The sequence below is a fragment of the Barbus barbus genome (assembly GCF_936440315.1).
Source record: "Barbus barbus genome assembly, chromosome: 35".
Classification (NCBI taxonomy): Eukaryota; Metazoa; Chordata; class Actinopteri; order Cypriniformes; family Cyprinidae; genus Barbus; species Barbus barbus.
The window spans coordinates 27,641,044-27,658,749 of NC_136763.1; the positions used below are offsets into that span (position 1 = coordinate 27,641,044).

A 17,706-nucleotide genomic window follows, 5' to 3' on the forward strand; every position below is an offset into this window, starting at 1 on the left:
TAGCCTACTTTTTGATCAGTTCATCAGTAATATTCAGGAAATAATAGATATTGAATGGATGTTTGAACTTATTTGCATGTTGTTGTTATTTTTTGTCTTTTTATCCTCATTCCAAATGATCAGGAAAAGAGGAAATCAACAGTAAAACAGGAGAAAGTAGTAAATTATTACTGTGCCATAGTAAAATACATGTGCCTATTTTTTGATCAGTTGACCAGCTATCTGCCCAATCAGGTATCTAGGCGACACCGTTTATAGTTCTTGAGAGTATGGTACCTCTCATTGCATGGCACAGCGCACAGACCTACCCCAAACTGACTGCCGGCAGCCCTTGGAGCGCGCGTGATCAGAACAAACGATGCAATCTGGCCGATCATCAGAGATCAACAGCTCTCCTATGGACACTTAGACCACGTCCACCCCTGCCACCTCCATCCCCGTTGGGCAAAGTGTTGAAATGATCACTTGTTTGTGCTTTGTGAACGATCGCGCCTTGCGCGCGGAACCATTGCGCGGAAAAGATACCGGGAGAAGCGCGATCATTAGACGGCCGATCGTCATTTCCAAAAGGCAAATATTCCCCTTCAGAGTCAGAATCGGCGAATGACATTTGCAACACATCCTCACAGTACAACTTTTTATTAGCCGTTTGGCGATTTTTCTCTCACAAATCTCACAATTTTCTCACACGCTACATGGAAGAAATATTGTGTGATTATTAAGTTTTCAACAGTAGTAGTCGTATTATCACATGCAGTGGTGTGAAAAAGTGTTGGCCCTCTTCCTGATTTTTTTATTTTTGTTGCATGTTTGTCACACTTTAATGTTTCAGATCATCAAACAAATTTAAATATTAATCAAAGATAACACAAGTAAACACAGCATGCAGTTTTTGAATGACGTTTTTTATTATGAAGGGAAAACAAAATCCAAACCCACATGGCCCTGTGTGAAAAAGTGCTTGCCCCTAAACCTAATAACTGGTTGGGCCACCCTTAGCAGCAACAACTGCAATCAAGCGTTTGTGATAACTTGCAATGAGTCTGTTACAGCGCTGTGGAGGAATGGTCCACTCATCTTGGCAGAATTGTTCTAATTCAGCCACATTGGAGGGTTTTCGAGCATGAACCGCCTTTTTAAGGTCATGCCACAGCATCTCAATAGGATTCAGGTCAGGACTTTGACTAGGCCACTCCAAAGTCTTCATTTTGTTTTTCTTCAGCCATTCAAAAATAATCTTGGATCGATTGCTTCTGTCTGTCCCTGTCTGTTGTGCTGCTGAGAGGTTTGCATTTGTAGCTCTGCTTTTTTATTGAATCTTTATCTTACTTTCACTCTCTGTTGTTTAAAGTAATAATATATAACTTAACTCCCACCATATTTCTGGTATTATCTATCAAACTAATCTAACTAATTTGATCGTTCGCTTTTTAAAACCGAGAGTGCAGCGCATCAGCTGGTTAGCTTGTTACTCGCTCCTATTATTATTGCGGGGAAGTCGTGGCCTAATGGTTAGAGAGTTGGACTCGTAATCCAAAGGTTGCGGGTTCGAGTCTCGGGCCGGCAGGGATTGTAGGTGGGGGGAGTGAATGTCCAGCGCTCTCTCCACCCTCAATACCACGACTGAGGTGCCCTTGAGCAAGGCACCGAACCCCCAACTGCTCCCCGGGCGCTGCAGCATAAATGGCTGCCCACTGCTCCGGGTGTGTGTTCACGGTGTGTGTGTGCACTTTGGATGGGTTAAATGCAGAGCACGAATTCCGAGTATGGGTCACCATACTTGGCTGTTTGTCACGTCACTTTCACTTTGTTTTCTTTTTTCTCGCGCTGTTTTCATTTCTCTCTCTCTCCGTTTTTCAAGAGTTCATCAAACAACAGTGGTAAGTGGTAAGTTAAGTTGGTATCATTCATCAGTCACGGTGAGTAATGGCTTCTTCTCCTGCTATTGTTGTTTGCACTGTTTGCCACATGTACAGTTTATCTCTCTCTGTTGGCGATGAGGGATTCACATGTGATAAATGCAGGGAAATAGTTAGGCTGGCAGAGAAGATTTCAGAATTAGAGACATACATCCAAACTTTAGTTGAGGATAGTAAGAATGTGAGGGCTGTAGATACTGCTTTGGATGCGACTAGCTCAGGGAGTCCTGTACATTGTTCGGTTCCTGTAGAGCCCATGCAGCAGGGCAACTGGGCGACTGTGAGGCGGCCTAGTCTCGGGTCAAAACACCACTCTTCCGTTCCGATCAGAACATCAAACAGGTTCTCCCCACTCAGTGATGAACCCACTGAGAAACCTGACGGAAGTGCTCTAGTTATTGGCGATTCTATTGTACGGAACGTGAAAATAGAGACACCAGCCACCATAGTCCAATGTTTACCGGGAGCCAGAGCGCCTGACATCTTGGCAAATTTAAAAGTGCTGGCTAATGCTAAACATAAATTCAGTAAGATTGTTATCCACGTCGGTGCTAATGATGTTCGACTTCACCAGTCGGAGATCACTAAATATAATGTTAAAGAGGTGTGTGAACTTGCAAGTACGATGTCAGACACTGTAATATGCTCTGGTCCGCTCCCTGCTTACCGGGGTGATGCGATTCATAGCAGACTGTCGTCACTCAATGGCCGGATGTCAAAGTGGTGCCCGCAGAATAGCATAGACTTTATAGACAATTGGACGAGTTTTTGGGGCAGACCTGACCTGTTGAAAAGAGATGGTGTTCATCCCTCCTGGGGTGGTGCCTCTCTTCTCTCTAGAAATATGGCACATAGTCTTATGGTGCGTTCACACCAGACGCGAATGAAGCGTTAAGCGCGAGTGATTTACATGTTAAGTCAATGCAAAGACGCGAATAGACATCCTGCGGCGCCATTCGCGCGAATGAGGCGGCGCGAATGACGCGGCGCGAATTGAGCGTTTCGAGCGAGTCGCGCAAGTTCAAAAATCTGAACTTTGGCGGATATTCGCGCTAACCAATCAGGAGCTTGCTCTAGTAGTGACGTGATTACGAGCGTGGCAGAAATCAAAACAACAATAGAGGACTAAATCATCGTAGCTGTATCCAGAGCTGTACTATAGACCAAAGATTACCTGTTAGATTTACCCAAAACAAATTATATCTTATGTTTATCCACTGCAGAGACATCAGAGCCAGCGGCAAATGTCAGAAGGACTAGCCGAGGTTATGCTCCTCTCTTCGGGATACATGAGCACGAGTGCCCGGTGAACGCCTGGAGCTCACGGCTCCGAAATCGGCGAAGCACATTTTCAAATAGGGGCTGTTTTTATAAATAAACCGCAGATTTGAGTTTTAAACAACTACATTCTCGGCTGAAATACACACGTCCAGTGTTTCCATAGCACATAAAGGGCTGATTTTATTTGCCAAATTCTATACATATGCTCTCTGTGGCAGTCATTGTGCCCCCTGGCAGAAGCCCCGCCCATGACGCGAATTCGCGTCTGTTGTGCAGTGAATTTCACGCGCGAATGAAGCGAATTTCACGCGCAAATGAAGCGAGTAAACTCAAAATGTTCACGCGTCCAACTACGCGCGAATAGCGCGATTTATTCGCGCAAGTCGCGTCCGGTGTGAACGCACCATTAGAGTTCGTACTCGACTAACTGGGGCCCAGGTCAGGAAGCAGACAGACTTTAGATACAGTTGCTCCTTTACAGTTAAGGAAGATCAAAGAAATATACTCCGTGGTATAATGAGTACACTCTGTCAGTTATTCCAGTCAGGATTCAGACCGTATCATAGTACTGAGACTGCTCTCATTAGAGTTACAAATGACCTGCTTCTATCATCTGATCGTGGTTGTATCTCTTTATTAGTTCTACTGGATCTTAGCACTGCGTTCGACACTATCGACCACAACATTCTTTTAAATAAACTAGAACACTTTGTTGGCATTAGTGGAAGTGCATTAGCATGGTTCAAATCGTACTTATCTGACTGCCATCAGTTCGTAGCAGTGAATGAAGAGGTACCATATTGATCACAAGTGCAGTACGGAGTACCTCAAGGCTCAGTACTAGGGCTGTTACTTTTCACGCTCTACATGTTACCCTTGGGAGATATTATCAGGAGACATGGTGTTAGTTTTCACTGTCATGCTGATGATACTCAGCTCTATATTTCTTCGTGGGACAGTGAAACACACCAAATTGAGAAACTAACGGAATGCATAGTCGATATAAAAAACTGGATGACGAGTGTTAATTATCAGACCTAAAAACCCCACATATAATAATCTAGAACACTATCTAACACTTGACGGCTACTCTGTCAGTTCTTCTTCATCAGTTAGGAACCTAGGTGTGCTGTTTGATAGCAATCTTTCATTTGAAAGCCATGTTTCTAGCATCTGCAAAACTGCGTTTTTCCATCTCAAAAACATATCTAAATTGCAACCTATGCTCTCAATGTCAAACGCAGAAATACTAATTCATGCGTTTATGACCTCAAGGTTAGACTGTTGTAATGCTTTATTGCGTGGTTGTTCTGCACGCTTGATCAACAAATTACAGCTGGTCCAAAATGCAGCAGCTAGAGTCCAGGAAGTACGACCATATTAGCCGGTTCTGTCAACGCTGCATTGGCTCCCCATCAAACATCGCATAGATTTTAAAATCTTAATTACTTATAAAGCCCTGAATGACTTAGCTCCTCAGTACTTGAGCGAGCTCTTATCACATTATAGTCCTCCACGTCTGCCGCGTTCTCAAAACTCTGGCCATTTGATAATACCTAGAATATCAAAATTGACTGCTGGCGGGAGATCCTTTTCCTATTTAGCCCCCAAACTCTGGAACAATCTACCTAACACTGTTCGGGAGGCAGACACACTCTGTCAGTTTAAATCTAGATTAAAGACACATTTCTTTAACCTGGCTTACACATAACACACTAATACACTTCTATTATTCAAATCCGTTAAAGGATTGTTTGGCTGCATTAATTAGATCAACCGGAACCGGGAACACTTCTCATAACACATGATGTACTCGTTACATCATAAGAAGAAAGGCATCTACGCTAATATTTGTCTGTTTCTATTCTGTTTCTCAGTCCGTGTCTGGATCAGATGGTGGATCGGTGCCGGGAGATGATGTATGTGGCCCTGATCGTCAGCGGAGGCCGGACACTTGGATGAGCCCCGGGGACATATCCCCAGTCACCGTAGCCACCCGATCCGGTCTGTATCCAGCCCAGATGGTCACTGCAGTCACCAGATCCAGTCCGTATCCAGGTCAGATGGTGGATCAGCACCCAGAGACGACCTCTACAGCCCTGAACGTCAGCAGAGACCAGGACACCGAGATGAGCGCCAGAGACAGATCTCCTGTGAGGACCAAGCCACTTAGACAGCCATCGGGAAAGACCACTGGAACCAGTTGAGCCCTTACAATCTGACTTTGCTGCAGTTGGAATTGAACTGCTGGTTCGTTTGGCCAGAGGAGAACTGGCCCCCCGACTGAGCCTGGTTTCTCCCAAGGTTTTTTTCTCCATTCTGTCTCTGATGGAGTTTTGGTTCCTTGCCGCTGTCACCTCTGGCTTGCTTAGTTGGGGACACTTCATTTCCAGCGATATCGTCGACCTGATTGAAAAGACACTATTTAAACTGAACTGAGCTGGATGATAACATCACTGAATTCAATAATGAAATGCCTTTAACTGAAAATCTTTTTTTAATCTTTCCATTTTACATTATTGACACACTTTTTCTTTTTTGATATTGTGCAGTTGCTTTGACACAATTTACATTGTTAAAAGCGCTATATAAAGACTTGACTTCAGAGGTGGATTTGCTGGTATGTTTTGGATCATTGTCCTGCTGCAGAACCCAAGTTCGCTTCAGCTTGAGGTCACGAACAGATGGCCGGACATTGTCCTTCAGGATTTTTTGGTAGACAGCTGAATTCATGGTTCCATTTATCACAGCAAGTCTTCCAGGTCCTGAAGCAGCAAAACAGTCCCAGACCATCACACTACCACCACCATATTTTACTGTTGGTATGATGTTCTTTTTCTGAAATGCTGTGTTACTTTTACGCCAGATGTAATGGGACATACACCTTCCAAAAAGTTCAACTTTTGTCTCGTCAGTCCACAGAGTATTTTCCCAAAATTTTCCCAAAATGGGTTTGGATTTTGTTTTCCCTTCATAAAAAAAACCCTTCATTTAAAAACTGCATGTTGTGTTTACTTGTGTTATCTTTGATTAATATTTAAATTTGTTTGATGATCTGAAACATTAAAGTGTGACAAACATGCAAAAAATAAAAAATCACACCACTGTACATTCTACTAAATAATAGTAATACATTTCTGGCACAATGTCTTTAAGTAAAACCGAACTTTTATTTTGTTGGGTTGCCGCGAATACCTTTAAAGTTCTGTGTGTATATGATATGAGCTAGTTTTACTAAAAATAAAAAAATGCTCGTGAAGGTATTCTCAGAGCCGTTCTGGAGATGTTGTTCATGTATTTATGTCCTCATTTAGTGTATGTTGTAAACAAAACCGCACTTCTCTGCCATTCATTCACAGAGACATCCAGAACAAGCAGGATTCATATTTAAATCGACTTTTGCAGCTTAAAATTTACAGATACTAGTCCATATCGTGATATGATTTAAGTGTAATTACCTACTTTTGATTACTTCATCAAAACTTTGACAAATTCTGTGACAATAGGACCGTACACCTGCTTCAACAGCTGGTCACAGTTTCTTTGTGCTGTAATGCTGAAAATGGCAGACATGTTTACTGAATGTTTCTCTAAATGTTTTCTGTTTTTGAGGGCTGGGGTGTGAGACACATCACTTTTGTGGACAACGCAAAGATCTCCTACTCGAACCCAGTGCGACAGCCGCTCTATGAGTTTGAAGACTGTCTGAGTGGAGGGAAGGCTAAAGCTCTCGCTGCGGTGGACAGATTAAAGAAGATCTTTCCTGGTGTGGTGAGGACTTTCAAATGCTTTAACAAGTTTATTGCAGTTGCATTAAGAGAAGCTTGAGAAGCACAGGTGCTGTTTGGGTCAGTTGAACAGTTACAACAGACAGAAATGTTTTGAACTGTGTATTAGTATTGGCACATTTACAGTAAGCAAAACCATCCCTCCCTCACACCTCGCAGACCGATCTGTGTGTTTATTAGACTAATGACTCATGAATAAACATCCGAGAGGCTGTATGAACCTATACTGTGGGCCATTAGTTTGAGACCCTTAGATTAATCAGCAGGACTCAATTTCAACATGCAATTATCTACAACAATGAAGTGTGAATTATTCATTTTTATATCGATGAAAGGTATTTGGTTGCTCTGCAGATGTATTTGACCAGTCCAGGTCACTGATGTTCATTATCCTTGAAGTCTCATAGCATTTAATCCCACATTGTAACTCATGGTCATATGAAATGCGGCTCATTTATATTCATCTGCTGAGCGATCCTCTCATGCATCACTGATCAGGGCATGAGGACCGGCTCTTATGGCTTCTTCCAGAAGAAAATTTGCCTTTTCTGTTTTCACTGCATCCCTTTTAGATTAATTGACTTAAAAAATAGGTAAAAGGAGCTTTGTGTGGTCAACAAACCATGGGGAGTCATGTTTTTCTCCACTGTCCTTGCGAGAGTCTATGGGTTTTTTACTTGTACTGTTTTTGCTTCTGCAAGGTTGAAAAAGACAAGGTTTTGAACCATTCAGTGAAAGAGTGAGTCATGAAACCGAATCCAACAGATGATGAGATTGAAACTGGTTAGGGAGTCTTTTAGAGCTTTTTATTTTAAGTGAGTCACATGGATCAGACTGCACTGGTTGTGCTTTTGTTTGTTGAACAGACATAGTGAGACTGATGGATGTGAGACATCAGGAAACAATTATGACTAGCTAGTTCATTTCTAAATATGCTGTAAATTAACATGTTACGTGATTGTACAGTAAACGCACCGCAGATCAGTGTATTGAAAGCGCTACAGTGTTCACTTAGTTATCGCTGCATACTAGACCACAGCTGCATAGGTAACGCATTCTCTTAAAGGGGTCATAAGATGCGATTTCAACCTTGTTACAACCTGTTCGTGCATATATAAGATCCCTGAAGTTGCAAAGGCTAAAGTCTCCAACCCAAAGAGATATTCTTTATAAAAGTTAAGATTCGACTTCGCCCCCCTAAAACGGCTCATTCAAACACACCCCCACATGTCTACGTCACGGTGTGGGGAGATTTGCAAAACACCGCCCAAACGTATACGCAATGGAAGAGGGCGTGAATTTTATTGTTGCTGCCGCCGGCGCCATGTCCTGGAGACGCTGTGTTTCATTGTGAAAGCTTCCAAAAGAGGACACAACTAGAAATCAGTGTTAAAGCTGTATTTACGACGCTGTTCCAGAACAGTTCAACGCAAATATTACAGTGTGTGCAGCGCATTTTATGGGGATTATTTCCAATTCCAACTGTGCGAGGACAATCTGGTGCTTCTGACTCACAGCCTGTAAGTATGTTTCGATGTTTAAAGAATTTGCCACTGATGATTCAAACAGGAGTTTTGAGCTGTGTAGAGTAGCGCTTGTTGTTTGTTGTTTCTCTGATCACAAATTCAGACATGGTAATGTTTAAAAAACAGTACAAGTCATTATAATCAGTAATTCTGTCCCCACTGGATGCAACAAATTCCTCGTTTGTAATATGTTTTATTGTTTAAGTCTCGTCGACCTTAGGAAACGCCATCACAATATGGTAAGGGGGCGTAACATTTCCGTCTCACGCTTGAGGTATTCGGCCAATCACAACGCACTGGATAGCTGGCCAATCAGAGCACACCTCGCTTCTCAGAACGATGAGCTTTGTAAAAATCTGCGCATTTCAGAAAGGCGGGGCATAGAGGAGCAACAATAATGTACAGTATGTGGAAAATAATGTGTTTTGAACCTTAAACCACATAAAAACATTGCATTACACCAAATACACAAAATAATGTTCTTTTTAGCAACGTCATATCTCCTTTAAATATTAAAACAAAATAGATGCTAAAGAAAATGTAGATAAACCAACTAGTCATCGTCACAAATCACCAATTTACTAGTTCCATCCTTAGTTCTTACTATTTTAAACAGCAATCTCCTTAATTTCTTCATTTGGAGAGTCTCAGATATGTTCTCAGTGCTAAGCAGCAAAATCAGTTTGGGTACATGTTGTCTGTGTGTTTTAAGCGGTAACATCAGACCCATGTGACTCAGACTTTCGCTTCACATTCATTAGTGCTGTGTTCGATACAACGATGTATCATCACAGAGATTTGACGATACGAGTATCGATACAGGGCCGCACTATAAATTTGAATACAAGAACACCATTTAAAATGTTTAACAGCAATGTTTAATGTGGCCACAGAGGAACACTACTGGGTTGCCTGATATAAAGAGACGTAATCCCCGAAACAGAGCTGCCCACTTGCTCAATACTTATCTTTGTCAACCTGGCAACCATATGTACGTGCGCTCTCTCCACTGTGGATCAACGCGCTTGCTTTCTGAAAACACTGGCTAGCTTGCAGTTTAGCGATCTCCACTTCAATATTCTGTTCTTAGAAAAGTGTAATTCATCAAGTTTTCACTTGGGAGAGAGAGAGAGAGAGATGCTGTGTATGTATGAATTACCACCGTAACAGTGAAGCTGTGGCTTTAATTCCTTTAGAAACAATGATGTTACCAGCTCCTTGTTGAGGAAGTTAATGTAGCTCAGCTCTTGAGCGATTAAGCTATTATATAGATGAAATTGCAGGGCAGCGCTAAAAAGTTTGTTGCTGAATGTCTGTGTGCGGCCGCAACGTGACCTGAGTGTGTGTGTGTTAGATACAGTGAAGACAGCGCATTAGTTTAGAATGCTTCTAATTTTTATTTTTATTTTTTTAAATGTAGAGAGTGTGTTAATTTGTGCAATGATAACCTACCAGCAATCTTAAGATGATTTTTTGAAATATATTAATATGAGTGCATTACAATATAAATGTATTATTATTTATGGGCTTAAAAAAAAGATGCAAACAATCAGAATATTTGACCTGGTGTGGAGTGCCCAATGTAAACATTAAACATATGCCATTACCGATATTACAGTTATGGTACAGGTACAGTACAGTTATGGAGGCCCTTCGTAATGCAGAGGTCAACTGCTTGCTCTGCCTATAGTTAGCAACGGCCCTATAGTATGCAGTGTTTAATAAATAGCTGTTTTACTAAATTCTTCTGAGGTGAAATTCAGTGCAGTCCTGTATCATGATGCATATCGTATCGTGACTTTGCTGGTGATACACAGCACTAATATTCATGACTCTGTGTGGGAACGCTGTTGGCAGGTGTTTCCATCCATGAGGCCTGTGAATCCTCTCTGCTATCAAATCCCCTTCACTTCCCATGATTCATCATGCTGCCAGCTTCAACAGATGTAATTCCAGAAGTCATTCCAGTAGACCGTTTGGCCATTGGCAACCGAGAAGAAAGTGCTTTCCTGATGCATTATTGTGACCGTTACTGTTTTAGTTGATTTTGAGATGACCACAAAGAGTTTTCAATGTATTGAGTTTCCACTGATTTGATTTAGTTGATTTAGAAATCAGTTTTTTTTTTACAGAAATCAGTCTGTAATTTTTTTCAACTGGTTTTGCTGCAGGATCCATATTTTACACCGGACAGCAAATGGAAATAACTTTGTACAAAGACTATTATAACAGTAACAGAATGTTCCATCAAAATACATTAATACTAACATGCACTGAATATGCAAAATTATGAACATGATATGTGTCCCTGCAGCACAAAAGCAGTCATCAGTAGCACAGGTATATCTGTAGCAATAGACAACAATACATTGTATGGATCAAAATTATACATTTCTCTTTTATGACAAAAATCATTAGGATATTAAGATCATGTTCCATCAAGATATTTTGTAAATTTCCTACCGTAAATATATCAAAACTTCATTTTTGATTAGTAATATGCATTGCTAAGAACTTCATTTGAACAACTTTAAAGGAGATTTTCTCAATATTTAGATTATTTTGCTCCCTCAGATTCCAGATTTTCTAATATTGTCCTATCCTAACAAAACATACATCAATGGAAAGATTATTTATTCTTAATTAAGATTATTTATTAAATCTCAAATTGACCCTTATGACTGGTTTTGTGGTCCAGGGTCACATATAGGCTGAACAGTCTCAGTTTAGTAAATGCATAAACGACAGCAGAAGATTTTGATCCTCTAGTGTAGTGTGAATGTGAAGGGAACAGCTATAGGTGATACGAGCAGAAAGTCATGTGAGGAGAAGCAGTTCCTCCTGTTGCTGTGATTGGCTGATCATTGAGCACCTGTGATGAAGGTAATTGCTCCATAAAATCTTCCTGAACGAGAATGACTGAGAAAACAACTCATTTGATCATGTTTGAATCTAAATGAATGTGAAAGTACTTGAAATGGACTTGAGTGTGGCAGTTATTAATTTGCATTCTGGTAAATTAAAGCTGCACCTCCTGCAAATATTTGCATTTGCAATCCAGGATTTGTTGGCTAATAGACACCGGTTTAAAACAGCAGTTCATATAACGGTTTCATATTATATTTTCACATAAATCTTAAGGAGGATAAATGTAAACAAACATGGAACTCTAAATTAGATTTAATCAAATGAGGACAAGTTAATGCGTTGAGTTTGAGAAAGCATTTCAAAATAAAATGTATTAATATACTAATAAAAAGTATTTATTTATTTACTGGATAAAAGTGGCTGCCATATGCATAAATGTAAATACCCTCAGAGAGTAGTTGAGAAACTAACATAGCAAGATCAAATGTACAGTTTTAAAAATACAGCTTTTATATTAAATCTGTGCAGCTGCCTTTAATGATAAATATTGGTTCAAATTGACCCGCCGATGTCATAATCGTAAAATAAATGTTATATACACATAATCCACAACACATCAGAGTGTCAAAACTTTGCAGGCATTTGACCCTAAATGAGAAAACATCTCAATTTCAGGCAGAACATCATAGGTTAACCAGTGTTTCCAACATCTAGAAAAATAGAAATACGTCAAATCATACTGTTCATATTTAATGATTAATCCCATCAGCACTTCCACACCAAATTTCCAGTATTATCAGAGGAGTGCCTTGTTAGACCAGAAGGCAAATATGCATGTATGTGTGTGTGTGTTTCATGAATTGAAAGTGCCACTACAGATGGATTTCTGTGCACAATAGCCGAATTAATTGAAATTCATTGTTTTTTACTTACTGATTTTATTGTTTAGTTTTCGCAAACAACCGTGTCTTTGCTTTTATTTCTAAGGCAGGTTGATGGGTCAGTGTTTGTCACTGTAGCTTTAGTTATCGTCACATTACACACTTGGTCAAGTTATTATCTGATCACACCTCAGAAGGGCCTCATTATAAAAGTCTCTTTCTTGCCAATTTCTTCATTTGCTCCAAATGTTATTTTTCTGAGTGCAAAGAACGGAGGTGCTAAAACAAGAGCGAGAGTGATATCGTTATGTAAGACATGCACCATCTGATCAGCTGAGCTCTGGACGCCCGTATGTGTGTGTGTGTGTGAATGGATGGGTCTTATTAAGGGATGTTTCAGTGCACCTGGCTAAATAATCTTTGCTTTTCTATCATGTCTGTGTTGACAGCTGCCTGTCTGTCTGCCGTGATGAAATTAGCTGTCTGCTGTGTTTACTCTGTGGTCATCATTAATTCATCTGCTCATCCTGTATCGATCTGCTCCCCCGTTCGGCTAATTACGCAACACGTTTTACCTTCACAGAAGCCCTGCGTGTGTCGGGCCAATTAGACGGGCCGGATATCCATGCAGTAATTACCACTCTCTCTCTCAGATTGTGGGATGAGATGATGTCTGATTCACTGCTCACCTCGCAGAACTGAAATCATGGCTTCCATTGCAACAAATGTTGACACAGACATGCTAAATAGATGCTGAATCAATAGATGTGGTCAAGTTGACGGTGCTACTTTCTTAGCTTGGATGCTCATCTGAGAGCTCTATGAACATTTTCTCAAATCTAAAGTAGCAAAAAATGTATTTCTTATTGTGTTTCTTCCCTCTTTGAAGCCTTATTCTCACTATGTCAGATGAAATTCTGATTTGCCAGTCAAAGTAGACAACATTTCAAGGTGATATGACTGTCTGGAGTAGGCGGTGACTTAATAATGCCTTATTAAAAGCATGAAATATATTTGAAATATGTGAAGAAATATATTTCTTAAAAAGAATAAACACACTTAATGCAGTTCTGTTTTAAAATAACATGCAACATCAAACTCAACATGCAGGAAGCCTTTTTTTGTCACGTGACAGGAAATCCATATAACAGCAAATGGACACAGAGAAGTGTCCTTTAAACACCCTTAAAGTCAAAATGCTTCTTGATCAGTAAAACATTAATAAATGTATATTTTTGTTATTTCAAATAGACATTAATATACTTTTGTCATAAAAATACACTTGTTCAGAAGAAAAAGTTCTAAAGAAAATATAGTATCACTTTTGACTTGATGGTTACACCACTTCATATTTTAAAGTCTTTAAAGTATGTTGAAAGGGGATATAGCACTCTATATAGCATAGCACTCTTTACATACACATAGTTTAAAACCACTTTACTGAATGAATTACTATAAATTACAAGAAAATAACTAATTTCATGGTGTACGATTTTAGTTATATTGCCCACTTTCAAACATTTGAAGTGAAGTGAAGTGACATTCAGCCAAGTATGGTGACCCATACTCGAAGGTTAACAGGTTAATGAAACTCAAATGTAAATATTCTAATATTTTGAGATACTGATTTTTGACTTTCATGAGCTGTAAGCTCTAATCAAATTAAAACAAAAAAACTTTTGAAATGTTTTACTTTACATTTAATGAATCTAAAATATATGACAGTTTCACTTTTTGAAATAACTTGCCTTCGTATTACAAGTCCGACTCTCTAACCATTAGGCCACGACTTCCCCAAAACTTCCCCCACGACTTCCCCAAAAGCTGTCTATGTTACTACAGTATATTGTTTGAACTGTGAGAATTAAGTGTCTTTGAGCTCGTCTAGGGTTTACAGATAAGACAGACATTGGCTTATCAACAGTCTGGGAGTGGCAGCACTTTGTCCTTTACATGGAAGAAGGAAAGGCCATGTAGACAGTCACTGAGTTTAGACCAGGGCTGGGCACATGCATTTTAAATTAGATTTATCCTTTTCATCTCAGTCATAGATTTGACTGACTTAAATAGGTTGCTAGTAACTTTGGGCTGTCTTTGCTTGGTTAAATTAATATCTGATTGATAATAATCTACTTAAGAAACTTACTTTTTCATTCTGATTTATGGTACAAAAACATGTTATGTGAACAATAAACACAATACTTAATTTGTCTTGCTTGATATCAGTGCAGCCTTTGATACAATGCATAACATGATTCTCATGCATTGACTTGAACAAGCAATGCTTGTAAGACTGTTTATAAGGTTTTCCCCCCTCAGAAAATTTACATTTTTTTGGAGTCCCACAGGGCTCCGTTTTAGGACCTCAGTTGTTTATATATGATACAGTATGTGACCTTTAGGTAATGTAATCAGGAAGCATGGGATAAACTTTTAGAGCTATGCAGATGATGCACAACTGCTTATTTATTTTCAAACCTTCTGAAATGCAGAAATCTGTAAACGGCCTGACATGTTACTTGTTAGATACTTCAGAATGGATGTACCAAATTTCAATTTTATCGATTGTGAGTGCAAACATTGAGAGGAATTTATGCAGAAATCAGTGTTCAAAATCTTTTTTATTTTGTTTTTTAAACATAATGTTTTATCTTGTCATTTGTAGTGAATATATTATTCATTCCTTTCAGATTGCAGAGGGCTATAACATGAGCATCCCAATGCCAGGTCACCCAGTGAACTTTTCCGAGCTGACAATGGCTCAAGCTCAGCAGGATGTGGAACAGCTGGAGAAGCTTATCTCTGAACACGATGTGGTCTTCCTGTTGATGGACACTCGTGAGAGCCGCTGGCTTCCGACAGTCATCGCTGCTAGCCAAAGAAAGGTAACTTCCTCCCTCCAGTCTTTCATCCTGTATTTATTTATTTATTTTCTGCTCACTTGGCTGCCTGCCTTTTTATTGTAGGCTATTGCCACAGTTGTTGGTAAGTGCTACACAGAGTTTGTCCTGTATATCTGATTTAATAACCTTTAACTACAAATAACCCATGCAATAGGATGTTTGTGTATTTTCAGCACTTTATTCTAAAATAGGCATACTGCACATATGTATGTTTATTATAATTGATTACAGTAGCAGTCTATTTTTATTTTTATTATTTATAAATAAATATATATATAGAATTTTTTGATCATATTGATATGACTTTGTCTGTATGTAATTGCATAGTAAATACCTATGTGCACAAAATGCAGCCCAACAAAACTACCAACTGCGGACAAAAATTGCAAAGGACTTTGGCTTTGCATACTTGAGACTTAAATGCACATGCTTCAATGCAAAATATAACCATTCTGACAGATTTTCTTTAATAAAAAAAAATATAACCTGTCACGCGGTAGAGGTTTCACTTGATTAAAAAAAATATAGACCATCAACTACAGTTTAATAGAACAGTGGAAACAATATGTCATTTTATTATAAAAATAGTTGTTAGTAATACTACTAATAATATAGCTGCTAGGCTCCAAAGTCTGACAGAAAATTCTAACTACAATCCAGTTTAAACTTGGAAATAAACTAAGTTTTGGAATTGTTTTGCGTAAAAGGTTTACTTCAGTAATATCAAGACTGTGAACCTTTTTATAGAGTTAAATATGTCTGTCTCTCTACAGTTGATAGTTAATGCTGCTCTGGGATTTGACACATTTGTGGTAATGAGACACGGCCTTAAGAAACCCAAAGAGTCACAGTCTGAAGAGTCCAGCCCCATGTCTGCTTCCTCCAACTCCTCGTCTTCCTCCACACCAGCAGCCACCATCACACCAGGTACGGCTGAAACGTGTGTTTTCCACAGCTTGTGTTGTTGTTTAGATAAAGTGTGTTGTAAGAGCGATGTGTAAACACAGAACAGAGGTCTACAATAAACCTCAAATGCAAAATGTCAAGTCATCACAGTTAAAGGAATAGTTCACCCAAAAATGAGCATTAGCTGTAAATGTGCTCACCCTCAGGCCATCCAAATTGTAGATGAGTTTGTTTCTTCATCAGGTTTGTAGAAATGTGTCTCTGCATCAGTGTCTCAGCAATGGATGCTCTGCAGTGAATGGGTGCCGTCAGAATGAGAGTCCAAACAGCTGATAAAAACATCACAATAATCCACACCACTCCAGTCCATCAGTTAACATCTGGAGAACACAAAAGATGAAACAAATCCAGCATTAAGTTGTTTTTAACTTCAAACCGTTGCTTCTAATAACACTTGCACCTTTGTTATCCAGCCACATATTTGTTTAGAGCTGTTTTGTCTTGTAAACGCTGCTTGATCTGTGCAGATTTCTCTCCTGATTCAGACCAGGGGCCTGTTTCATAAAGCAAGTTTACCAAATAAACCAAGCTTATTTCAGTTAGTCTGACTTATTTTGAACCAAATAAACTGACAAAAAGTCAGACTAACTGAAATAAACCTGTCTTATTTGGTAAACTTGTGTTATGAAACCCAGTGGCCCCAGACCACTTTCTCACTGGAGGAAGCTTTATTATCGATTATGGACTCAGCTTTTAGTTAAAAATGACTTAATGACTGATTTGTTTCTTACAAAACACAGCTTTTGGCTTAACAAGATGTTAATTGATGGAATAGAATTGTGTAGATTACTTGTGATGTTTTTTTTTTAGCTGTCTTGTTTGAATTACCAAATTGGGATCACCGTAACTAAAAATGTCATATCTAACATTTATAACCGAATTATCTATAGTGAATATAAGTGTTCTTTGTTGTTATTATTATTATTTCTAGTTCTCCAGTCTTTTTTAGAGATCTGCTCTGAAGTATGGGAGTCTGTTTGTTAAGACTGTCCACCTATGACTCCCTGAGTGTGAAGGCTTCTAGCTAATGAGATGGCTTCTAGCTTTAACAAGATGGCGCCGCTTTGTTCGGACGCCGTCCAGGTCGCTCCGCTAAGATTGTGTTTTTATCTACTTTTTTACTTAGTTTTACTTTCTCTTTTCACACATTTCACGTCGGCACTGATCACCTATAACAAAGAAATACTTTTGGACATTGGAAACCGCTACACCAACCTGTTTCAGGACACTTTATCCAGGAATCCAGCATGGCCTCTGGAGATTCTTCGTAACGCAGAGATGAACAATAACCCCCCGAGGCGAAGTATCAAGAAGCACCACGGGAAACGTGCTGGGATTCGAGATAGACTCAGGAAAAGGGATCACAGTCCTCCCCTTCCGAGCATTCTGCTCGCAAATGTCCAATCCTTGGAGAATAAGATGGACGATATTAGAGCCAGGATTAGTTTCCAACGGGACATTAGGGACTGTAACATCCTTTGTTTGTCAAAAACGTGGCTTTCGTCCTCGGTCCCGGACACTGCTGTTATGCCAAGTGATAACTTCTCTGTCTTTCGGACGGACAGAACAGCAGA

The 17,706-nt window shown here is 39.6% G+C and overlaps 1 protein-coding gene across 4 annotated transcripts in view; it reads left to right on the forward strand.

Moving 5' to 3' along the window:
- LOC306854953 (ubiquitin-like modifier-activating enzyme ATG7) overlaps window positions 1-17,706 on the forward strand; it is a 116,435-nt gene that overhangs the window by 24,900 nt on the left and 73,829 nt on the right. For all 4 annotated transcript variants that reach the window (XM_079393272.1, XM_079393274.1, XM_079393271.1 and 1 more), the window contains 3 exons: window positions 6,813-6,971; window positions 14,954-15,148; window positions 15,940-16,093. In XM_079393272.1, the coding sequence (XP_079249398.1) occupies window positions 6,813-6,971; window positions 14,954-15,148; window positions 15,940-16,093 (508 nt within the window). The remainder of the gene's footprint in view (window positions 1-6,812; window positions 6,972-14,953; window positions 15,149-15,939; window positions 16,094-17,706) is intronic.